The sequence below is a fragment of the Topomyia yanbarensis genome, chromosome 2 (genome assembly GCF_030247195.1).
Source record: "Topomyia yanbarensis strain Yona2022 chromosome 2, ASM3024719v1, whole genome shotgun sequence".
Lineage (NCBI taxonomy): Eukaryota > Metazoa > Arthropoda > Insecta > Diptera > Culicidae > Topomyia > Topomyia yanbarensis.
In genome coordinates, this window is record NC_080671.1 from 398,084,214 (window position 1) to 398,096,029 (window position 11,816).

The window sequence follows — 11,816 nt, forward strand, 5'->3', positions numbered from 1 at the left end:
CGCAGTTTGGCGAGCCATGAGCCCTGAGCGTGCACTCAAAGTTACGTTCCAAAATCCGAGTTTTCAATCATTATCCGGCTCGTTTGCCGTAAATCCAATTCATTTTTCGCTCTACTGTTACCTTTCGTAGTGTTTTTGGGAGTTTCGATAGACTACCTTACTGGAGTCGCGCTACCTACATTGCATTGCGCTGGTAGGGCTGCCACCTTAGATGTAGCTGGCGCGATGCAGGGTTTATTATTCAGCCGCTGGATACCAGTCAGACGCTGTTTGAGCGGCACCTCCTGGTGAACAGACGCCCGGGTACATATCTCCTCACTTTGCTGATGTCAGAAGGTCAACAGTACCCAGGCTGCTCTACCATCTAAGCACGCAACTCAATCGGTCATTTGTCATCTTTCGACCCGTGGAAGCGTGAGGGCAGGAACTTTTGAGGACCAGAGCTATAATTGACACTCCTTTTTGTTGTCAACTCACCTTTTGCAACCCAAACCAACACCAATTCCTGATAGTATCCATAAAAAGATTCTAATGAGCTTGAGCTTGTACGACCACCCCTAGCTGCCACTCCGTTATCGATCTGAACTAGCTGAAGTTGCACAGGGAATCAGTAGATAATTATATGCTTGGGTGTAGCAAAACATCTTTCAATGTGTAACTCCTGGTAATCCTAAAGTGTTTATTGATCAATACCGGCGCCGGCCAGGCCCGAACGTAGATCGCGGAAGGAAAGGGAAGGAATGGTTAGTCCGACACTTGCTTTTGCTAGAGGCCGTATATACTACTGCGCACTCCACAAGTATCACGGGAGGAGGGTATTTGTTAGTAAGTATGGGAGTTGGATTCTACTTCTGCATTACCGACGCCAGAGAGGTAACTTCACTATCTGGACTTAAACTCTATCAATCTCATTGACCGTGGACCAACGGCTTTATTTAGAAATTTACTTTAGTCACTAGGTGACGTGACTTTGGAAATAGGGCCCATGATATACTCAGGACAATGTTGCAAATATGCAATATTCGTCGTGTTATTCATCCGTGCCCCGAATAACGCTGAGCCGCTCCCGTAAATTTCCGAATCTGATATCAGCTCTTCGCCGCTTGTTCGCATCGTTGTCTATTCAAGCCAGTAGACCAGGCGGGCCCAAGAAGCAGGCGCTTGAGCTAGAGTACCCTTCTAGGTCGGAAGGAGTAACACGAATGAAGAGAGAAAAGTGGAGCAGAAGAAGAAAGGAGAAGCCGTGCTCGTCAAAGCCAACGACGCGACGACGTATTCAGCGCTCCCCAAGAAGATCGGAGAGAAACCGGAGCTGAGGGATTTGGGGGAAAACGTGGTAGGAATCAGGTGTTCCCAAAGATGCTCTTCGAGTTGAAAGAGGATTCCACGAACAGTTCGTTTATGCGAGAGATGATTACCAAATCACTGGGTGAAGAGGCAGTAGTCAAAGCCTGGGCAATGTGCACATGACGATCCGGTTGAAAAAAGGGCAAGGAGAAAGATGGTGGATGATCGAAATGCCCATTGAGAGCCACCCCTTGAGTGAATAAAGAAACGGAGAAGTGCTTCAAGTGATTGGACATTGGACATTTGGCAGGGGCTTGTAAAGGCCCGGATAGATCCATGATGTGCTGAAAATGCGGGGAGACGGGCTCTCTTGCGAGATGGCCGAAGTGCATGCTTTGCTCCCCAGAGTACGGACGGGTGACTTCAAAAGTTCTGCTTACAAGAGAGCGACTGCATCCCAACAGTAATGGAGATAACCCAGATAAACCTGAATCACTGTGACACAGCACAGTAACTGTTGTAGTAAACTACGACATAAACGGTGTGTGATGTCGTTTTGACTGCAGAGCCGTATCAAGTCCCTCTTGATGACGGTTACTTGGTGGCGGATAGATCGGAAACGGCTGCGATACAAGATATGGGCAGATACCCTATTCAAGAAGTGATAGAACGCACATATGAAGGCTTCGTGGTCGCAAAAATCAACGGCTTCTTCGTGTGTTACGCGCCTCCAAGGTGGAGTAGTTCAGCCTAATACTGAAGCAGTTAACCGATCAGTTGATCCACCGTAAGCCGGTAGTCATTGGTGGTGACCTCAATACCTGGCCTGTGGAGTGGGCCAGTAGAGTAACCAACACAAGAGAGTGTATACTGCAGGAAGGTATAGCGAAGTTAGACATACGATTGTGCAATGATGGTTCTGTTAGCACATTTCGGAAAGATAGGAGGGAGTCTATTATCGACGTCACATTCTGTAGTCCTTCACTGACAGCGAACATGGATTGAAGAGTAGACAAGCAGTATTCCCATAACCACCAGGCAATTCGTTACAGTAACGGCCAATGGAACTCTGCAGCAGCACAGCTAAGGTTGACTGGCGAGCGAAAGTAGATCTAACAAGAAGAATTGTGACGGCATGTGACGCCACAATGCCGTGAAAACTAGAGCCACGCAGTAGACGGCTTACTGGTGGAATGAGACGCTTGGCACGCTGCGCGCTGCCTGTCTCGGAGCCAGAAGGCGAGCTCAGAGAGCAGGATCGAAGTCAGATAGAGAGGAGCGCAAGGCGGTGTTTCGTGAAGCTAAGACCACTTGAAAACAGGAGAATAAAGCTTAGTAAGTTAAGTTGCCACAAGGAGCTGAGCCGAGTTTCGAATCGTGATGGCGAAAATGAAGAGCCGTCGGCGCCAGCCTGAATGTTCCCGGCAAAGTTGAAGACAATCGTTGAGAGTCTCTTCCCGAAGCATGATCCAACAACCTGGCCACGGACATCGTACGGCAAAGAAGGAACAAACACAGACGATCGGCAAGTGACTATCGATGAGCTCGCTGAAACATCGAAGCGACTGAAATCATCAGGATGGTGCTGAAAGCTGAGTTCCTGGTATACCCGGACATGTTCAGGATGGTGCTGCAGAAGTGTCTAGATAACTTCCATGACATGTGAAAGGTACGGAAGCTGATGTTTCTGCCAAAGCAACTAAAGCCACTGGCGATCCGGCCTTCTATACTGCCTATGATCGCAAATCAGTCCCATAAATATAAGAAATCCCATAGAAAACGGGACAAATATACAATCATGCGTAGTATAGGTCTATATGTTTGCTGGATACACTCGAAAAACTCCAGGAAAAATCATCCTTAACAGGCTAACAAAATGCATGGAGGGTGAGCGCGGACTCCGCAAAGAAGCATCGACAGTGGAAGCAATTCGGACAACACTCGAGAGTGCCGAGAAAGCATCTAAACAAAAGCGAAGAGGAGATCGATACTGGGTTGTGATTATGATTGATGTGAATAATTCTATCTATACTAGATTCTGAAGAGCTACTCTCAGAGCAGAAAGCTGCTATACGAGACAAACGAAGAGAATAACTCCAAGATACAAGATCCAACTCTTTGGAATGCGATAGACGATGGAGTCTTGACACTGTGGTTACCCATAAAAAAAAATTGTGAGTTTTGCAGACGAAGTGTCACTAACCGTGATGGGTAAGATACTTGAAGAAGTGAAGATGTCGGTTATGGAGACAACAGACGCGATCGAGAGCTGGATGAACGGGGTCAAGCTGCAGATAGCTCACCACAAAACGGAGTTTTTGTTGGTCAGCAACTGCAAAGCGATTCAGCCGGAAGGAACGTGATTGCATTGAAGCGTGCACTGAAGCAATTGAGAGTGATAATCTACGACCGGTTGAGCTTCAACAACTCCGTCGACTACGCCTGCGAATAAATCGGGGAAGGCAACGAACGGAATAGCGAGAATTATGCCAAACGTCGGTGGCCCGAGAAGCACCATGAGACGTCTACTATCAAGTGTTTCGGCATTGGTACTATGATATGGGGCTCCCACCTGGGGTGCAGAGCTGAAAACCAAGCAGAACCGTGAAAAGCTGAACAGAACGTTCCGGGCGGTGGCCATACGAGTCGCGAGTGCGTACAGAACAATATCGTCGGAGGCAGTATGCGTTATCGCCGGGATGATCCCCATCTTCATCACCCTGGCAGAGGATATCGAGTGCTACAATCGGAGAAACACCAGAAACGAGAGAAAGATTGTGAGAATCGATTTGATGGCCAGGTGGCAGCAGGAATGAGACAATACGGAGAAGGGAAGGTGAACCTACCGGCTCATCCCAAACCTGTCGGAGTAAGTCAATGGAAAGCAAGAAAAGGTGAACTTCCGCCTGACACAGTTCCTGTCGAGCCACGGCTGCTTTAGAAAGTATCTTTATCGGTTCGGGCACGCAACGTCACCATTGCGCCCAGAGTGTGAGAGCGTCGAGAAAACATCGGAGCATGTAGCCTTCGAATGTCCGACGTTCGAAGTGGGGGAGATACTTGAAACGGGAGAATCGGACATCAACCCGGATAATGTTGTGCACAGAATGACAAGGAACGTAAGCACGTTGGACGCGGCCAACGGAGTGGTGACACATATCATGACCGGCATACAGCGGAAATAGCGTAATGAACTGCGAGCAACGGATTCGGGAGAGCAATCACCGCCGGAGTAGGCTAGATCTCCCACCGGGCACGAGTAGACTGCGACAGAACACCGGGTATGAGTATGAGTCGTCGGGCACCCAGCGAACCGGACACCACGCTCCACTTGTACCCAAGAGAAATATAGCAAAAACCAAAGAAGAATCGGTATCGGGAGAACTTCTTTTGCCGGGGAACTCTCCATCGGTATAAGCTATATTCACCGCCGAGAGCTAGGCTGAGACGCCACCAGTCGCAGGGTGTCGGGGCACCGACCAACTGAACGCCCTGCTCCACCGGAATCGACTGACGAACTGACTCGGCGGCACCTGGCTGCTTGGTTCAGTTTCGGGAGAACTTTTCGTGCCGGGGAATTTCTAGCAGGAGTAGGCCAGGTCCATCGTCGGGGACTAGACCGTGTAGTTCGCGAACAAGTTGGGAGCTCAACGAGGAAGTGGTGATGCTATATAGCATGAAAAAGGAAACAAAGAGCCTAAAAAGTTGCGGTGCTAAATGGCACAAGGGAGCCGAATTGTGGTGTCGAATGGAAAAGGGAGCCGAGGGGCTCAGTAAATTAGACAATCTGGAGTTTGCCGCCCAGATTGTTCTCAGTAGTTATTTTAGCGGGTTTGGTGACTGTCCCAACCCGTTCCTTGAGTTGTTGGTATTTGCACATTTTTTCCTGGTGCTTCGGAATATTTTTTCTGCCTCTTTAAAAAAGGGTGCGGGATTTTGCGGGAATTTGAATAGTTTAAGCCGAGACGTCGTATTTCTCTAGATTCTGATAAAATCCTTGGCATGTCGAAGGAATTAATCTCAGCTTCCACCTGAAAACTGATTCCTCTTTTCTACGTTTACTGCTCAGAATTTTGATGGAATGCCTATCAGGATTCTGGTGACATTCATTTCAAGATTCTTGTGCGATCGTTTAAGTCCATGTAAACAGTACAAGCGAACTGTCAAGAAAAATGAGGTTAACTGTGCCAGTATAGAACCTAATTCAATAGTATAGTTCACTGCACACCTGGTCGTGTCATTACGATCGCTGGAGAGAAGGAATTGTTGAATACCTAATCAAGCAGATACGGGGAAGCCACGCAATCTTCATAGGGATTACGGATTTTGTTAGTAAGAAAGCAAATGGGGTGGGGTTTGCTGATGATGGTTCTGGCATGTATTTAGTGCAGTCAAAATTTCAAAATACGAGCAGATGGCGATCTCACCAAATGTAATTGTTCCTCTAGATATTCGTGAATGACCTGGTGGCTTTTGTTTTTGTTGGCAGGTCTTTGCTACGAAGACAGAACCTGCAGCTGCAACGAAGTCCAAGACAAGGGCTAACCGCTTCAGTATGATTATTTTCCTTTAACTTCACCACTGAATGATATTTTTATTGTAGCCCAAAGTCCCTCTAAACAAGGTCCTAGCATGCGTCAAAATTGTAAGTGAGAGTGAGCAGAGACAGCCTATAAAACGCGATGACGTATAGACGCACCATTCGCTGAAGAAACTGTTACACATACGAGCACCGAGGCAGTTTTCGTTTTGACGCATGCCAGGACCTTTCTATGTTATGACTTTGATTGTAGTCATATTTTTTTCAGTAAAAGACATGACAGATGGAAAAAGAACGTCTTGTTTTGATTAAGGGCAACTTCGATCAGATTTCTGCTAGTATCCATAAAGATTCTAATGAAAAAAATTCTCAGTGATGGTGAAATCCTTTTGAAGATGAAATTCTACTGAAATATGCTCGGGATTCTGATTGAAATATGCATTTTTTTAAAAAAAATTCCTGTCAAATATTTTCATGCAAGTTCCGCACGGAATATTGAATAATTTTTATACGATCTTGTTCACAATTCTTACACTAGCTCCTTCAACATTGTGGTCGAACTTTGTTCTAAAATTTGACGTTTTCGAGCTCATTAATCCCGCCCAGATTTCTCAAGGCATTAATATCAGAGCTGTTATTATCACTCTTTCAGTCTGGCTTAAACTCTCCACCTTCTGTTTCGATCGCTTGAATTCCCTCAAACAGAAATTTCTCAAATCTAGTTCCTTCGTAAAAAATAGTTTTTACTACACCTAAAATAAAATATTTATTAGTATCAGCAGTGTACGATAAAAATTAATCACACCAATAGATTCGAATAGATCGTCACTAATGCCTACATGTATGTAACCACAATCGTGTAGATTCCCCGAAAATAATAACCTGCCGGTCAAGTTATAGGTGCTTCAAAATAATCCTTTTTCGCTCGAAAATTGCCCAAAACTGAATATTTCAGTGATTGAAAGCATAGCTACGATCATTCGTACTTGGACCCACATCTACGGCCCATTTTCGAATCAATCTTATCCACGTTTGTATCGTAGCAAGAGGAATGCTAAGCTTACACGAGATATTGATGTTGTCAAGTTGCATATACTTCTTAATTTCCTGGTTACAAGGTGTAAAAGTTCCCTCTCTTTGTTTTGTCATTGTATCTAGTGATTTATGTTGTAGATGGAGGAATAGGTCCGCTGCCAACGGGTTGTGGTACTTGCCCTGGGGGACCTTGTGGGGGTCCTGGCATTGGTGCGCCTCCTGATCCGACCGGGGGCAGTGGACCTTGCGTTGGTGGAAGTGGAGCCTGCTGTGGGGGCAGCGGTGGTTGCTGCTGCTGCTGAGAAGGCAGTGGAGGATGATGGGGATTGGGAGGCTGGTGGTGAGAGCCAGGCATTGGCATGCCAGATTGATGCCCGGGATGGGGTGGGAGTTGTTGATGCTGGGGTGGTAGAGGACCCTGCGGCAGTTGCGAAGAAAGTGGTTGCCCAGACACTGTTGGGGGCATGATGTTATTTGGAGAAGGACCGTCGGTAGACATCGTAGTAGGGGGAACTGAAATAAGTCCGTTGCTGTTGGGAGTGCTGCTGCTGCTGCTCGGAATTGGTACCCCAGGATGTCCACCGGAAGATGGCATTGATGGCGGCTGTTGAGGGTCTAAAATTGCAATAAAGCCAAAGTTAGTAGCGTCCATTGCGTGCATCTTATAACGAAAAATGTCAATATCAGACTCACTAGATCCAGGGGTTGGCAATGGGCCCTGACTTGGTCCAAGTGGTCCTTGTGGGAGTGCGGGTGCTGATTGCTGTGCGGGAGGTAGACCACCGGATGGCGGAACTCCAGCAGCTCCACCTAATGGGGGTTGCTGCCACTGGCCTTGCTCCAACTGGAAACGCTGATGTGCTTGCTGACGAGCGCGGAATTCTGCTGCCTTCAACTGTTCCAGATGGAACTGTTGCCGTTCTTGGATCAATTGTTGCCTTTGATACTCTAATCCTTCGCGCTCACGTTCCATCGTTGTTTCCAGCTCTTCAAAATGTCGCAGCTTAATTTCTAATTTTTTCATCTGGGTCTCAACGAGCAATGCAACCAGACTTTTAATTTTTCTCTCCTCGACAGCTGCCAAGTGTTTTGCTTTGACAGCAGCCGCTGCCAGGGCAGCAGCAGCGGCCGATTGAAGATTTCCTTCGTTGAATACTTTCGGATCGCCGTTTTCTTTTGCCAGCTCCATGGAAACTTGATTATCCTTGCTTTTGTCGATTTCAGAGCCATCCGTTGCCTTCGCATGGTCACTTCCTGCCGCAGCCACAGAATCAGAATCTTTAGTAACTTCGTCAGACGGAGACGGTTTATCTTCCGATTTACCGTTTTCTTTAACTTTGTCTTAACGAGTGTTAATAGAATGAGTATGAAGCATTATGAAGCAAACAAAAAAGAAAAGAATTGCAGCCAGGAAAATAATGAAAAGAGAATTTACAAGCCATATAAAAATAAGGATTTTTACCAATGGTAATGAATGCAAAAATTTCGCAAATGATCACGAACGATGATCGGAAGAAATAAGTTACCTTCATCCTTTTTGGAGAGATCCTTCATTTCAATATCGACCGAACCGGGTGTAGGTGGAGCTCCAGTGCCTGATGCGGGTCCACCTGGAGTACCCGTAGCTTTACTGTCCTCTTCTTCCTTGTCCTTGTCCGATTCAGTTCCGGCAATTCCACTAGTTGCCAGACCAGCGTACGGATCAAATTTTCCGCCAAAGTTGGATTTCTCCACATTTTTTAGATGAGCGTCTAACATCGAAGCAGGAACTTCGTCCTAAAAAAATTAGAATTTAGCTGTGTAGGTTTATGAAGTATTACAAGCGCCTACCTTAATAGCGGCAAATTCTTCCATGGCCGCCTTGGCTGCACTAGCCGCAATCCTAGGATCCACAACGGACGCCAGAAAAGCCACTGTTGACATGATTGGATTTCCAGCCTTGCTGAAAGGAATCGGCTGATAGGACAAAGGTCCCAAATAGGTGCTGTCATCTTCCAAGTAAGGATCTTCGATCGGAAGTCTAAGGAAGTGCAGTATGCACTCATCCTGGGTGCGTGATCCGACATGCTCGCACACTTTGTTCCAATCATCCTTGTACATTTCCAATCCTTCCAGCAGCAGAAGTGTCTCTTGATCGTTCCAATCACGTGACATGCTGGCAGCGGTCTTGTGGCGCATAGCCGAAGGTTTTTTGGCGTACTGGTCCAATCTTAGACCGAATTGTCCGCTCGGATCTGCTCCAATCGTACCTGGTTCGGACTTGATGGGATCCAAAATACCCGCTACAGACGAAGGAGCCGTCACAGATGCTGGAGAATCTTCTTTCTTGTCGAGTTTCTTGTCCAGATCAAGCAAATTTTTAGCTGCTGAGGGCTGTGCCGTTTTGGGTGGATTCAGCGGTTGAAGGCCCGATGGAGTGTCACTTAGAACGTGGAAGTGCGATGTCGGTGGAGGTCCCATTGGTGTCGGACGTGAATCAGCATCGATTTGATAGTTGATAAGACCCCACTGTTCGAGAAAAGCGTGCACTCGCATAATCGCGCATACGTCTCCGGCCAGGTTCCGACGACATGCAGTACTTGTGAGATATTCCGTAGGATTTAATCGATAAGTGTCGATCATGAAATTACGGTAAGCTAGAAAGATTTCCGGTGTTTTGGACTTATTTTTTCCATTGAAGAACTCCGGCAGAGCTCGCTTTTCTACAACGTGAATTGAGTTGTAATCGAACCAAGCGGAATACGAGGGCACAATAATATGATGGGTTTGTTCGGTAACGTTGTCTTCTAGATCATCTTTGCCATGAGGGAACTCTTGAGTATTGCTGTTGTCGCTCGTCTTTCCTGCCTGGCTATCATCACCACCACGTTCGGCATTGGCCCGATCAATATCGTCATCCAAATCCGTCATGGTTGCATACTTCAGCGGTAGCATCTCGGGATCCCTTTTTGGCTGTGGAGTTGCTGGCCCGGATGCAGAGTTACTTGAGCCCGCCTTAACCTCTGTCAGGTTAGTTTCCGCCGGTGGATCATCCATATCCTTTGTCATATCTTCCGATTCTTCATCGTCTGCACGAGGTTTCTTCTGAAAAACGGCCGGTGAGCGACCACTTTTCCTTTTGCTACTCTTGGCTAGCGGAGAAGGTGAACGTTTACGCTTCTGATGGACAACTTTGGACTTTTTAATTTTGTCATCGGGACCACCAGCCATCAGATCTTCCACTCCCAAGCGATGTTTATGAACTTTCTTACGACCAGCCTCATCAACTTCGTAATCCTCTTCTGCCATCCATTCGTTGTATTCTTCTAGATCGGTAACCCATGATGTCGAAACACGCCAACGATCACCCGGCGATTGTGGACAGTCAGGAATGTTGTCCTGCGTTAAGAAAAGCAACCTTTAAGTCTATTTTCTAATTAACAAAACTCCATCCTTACCGGTAGATCAAAAGTATTCGGCACCCATGTGTCGTACGACTCGGGAAAGTAGTACCAATGAATCATAACGTGTTTATCGCGACGGAACGTCGGTCGAGCGTAGTCCTCTGGAAACGGATCCACCGCTGGGTATACAATATGTGTCGCTTCTTCCTCATCCGGCGTCATCTCACCCTGGTGGCAGGTAACGATATCGGTAATCCGATTCGCCGTAGTCTTGTCCACTTCCGGACGAATGTACACGATCGGTAGCCGCATGCATTCGGCTTCGATCAGTGCCGTCTCCATGTCCAACAGCATCTGTATGACGGGATCCTTTCGCATTGGGTTCTGAAAGCGGGTTGGTCCATTTCAACAGTAACTTTTGAAAACGGCGCAGAAGCATTCTGCTCTCCGGGCAAATCCAGGAAACGTACTCGCACGTTTTCAGTGGAGCTATCAGTTTCGTTGACTGTGCAAATTTCAAAATGCTTCTGCGTCGTATTCAAAAATTACTGTTTTCTTGCAAGGTTTTGCAAAAGCGGAGAGTGAGACATGCTTACCTTGTTTACGGTGAAATCGAATTTACGCCAGCGTTGCTCCGACTTGTACCGGTACATGGTGGCCAGAATGTGACACAGCGAACCTCCCGGCTTAAAATCCATGAAACATCGCATCTGCGTGGAAAATAGTTGAACTCGATATTGAAATCTGTCATATTGACGGTTAATATAGTCGACTCACCGGTAAACGAGTCGTCGGAGGTTCCTGCGAATTTTTTCCCAATTTAGTTTCCTGATACTGGACAAATTGGACTATTAAATGTGCCAGCGATTCCTTAGTAGGTGGATCTTGCGCAATGTACTGAAAAAAGCAAATACAACCAGCATTAATATATAAAGCATTATCGACATCCTTATGCAAATTAGCTGATCGTCCGGAGAGTTGCTTGGCTTAGATGTCTTCTTTTCCAGATAAATTTTACAACATATACGGGAATGATCCGCATTTAATTATTAAAGTAGCATATTTTTGACGCAAAAATCAAAACCTTCGGTTTTTCATCGAAAAGCCACAACGAAAAATCAAGATGGCTCATGTCCACGGTAGCAGCGGCTTTCCGATCAGGGGTCACAGGCACTAACCTTTTTGCAGTTTTTCTGCAGCCATTGTCGCACCGTTTCAAAGCCCTGAAGCGATTCCGGCGACGTAAAAAACTCGGCATTCGGACCGCCGTCCTTTTTCGGTCCAAGCGAGACCATTTTTCACTTTTTTACGCTTTTATTTTCTTTTCCGTCACCACCCGAAAATCTGCTTTCTTCACACACGACCGACGCTTTGATGCGGCAGACACTTTTTTTTTGTTTACGGCTAAACGGTGCCCAAGGTGTGTATACTCGCGATGGGAAAAGACCTAAATCGATTGTCAAAATTGTCAAACGAGGGGTAACTTTGCAACTGAAATTTGGTTATCACCCAACAAATAAAGTACGTTCAATGACGTTGTTTCAGCAAAAAACCGCAAATCAGTCAAAATT

The 11,816-nt window shown here is 46.5% G+C and overlaps 1 protein-coding gene across 3 annotated transcripts; it reads right to left on the reverse strand.

Moving 5' to 3' along the window:
• Positions 1–6,899: 6,899 nt before the first annotated feature.
• LOC131684866 (SWI/SNF complex subunit SMARCC2) lies at positions 6,900–11,634 on the reverse strand. Of its 3 annotated transcripts, none has more exons than XM_058968093.1 (8): positions 11,424–11,634; positions 11,023–11,142; positions 10,842–10,955; positions 10,300–10,614; positions 8,693–10,240; positions 8,389–8,638; positions 7,556–8,203; positions 6,900–7,477 (listed from the first exon to the last, which is right to left on the reverse strand). In XM_058968093.1, exons 1-8 carry the CDS (start codon positions 11,538–11,540, stop codon positions 6,990–6,992), a joined length of 3,600 nt encoding a protein of 1,199 aa, XP_058824076.1. In that variant the 5' UTR covers positions 11,541–11,634; the 3' UTR covers positions 6,900–6,989. The 3 variants fall into 3 exon arrangements, with proteins under 3 accessions (XP_058824076.1, XP_058824077.1, XP_058824075.1); XM_058968094.1 differs by having other exon boundaries at positions 7,556–8,116; positions 10,300–10,629; XM_058968092.1 differs by having other exon boundaries at positions 10,300–10,629.
• Between the last annotated feature and the right edge of the window lie 182 nt (positions 11,635–11,816).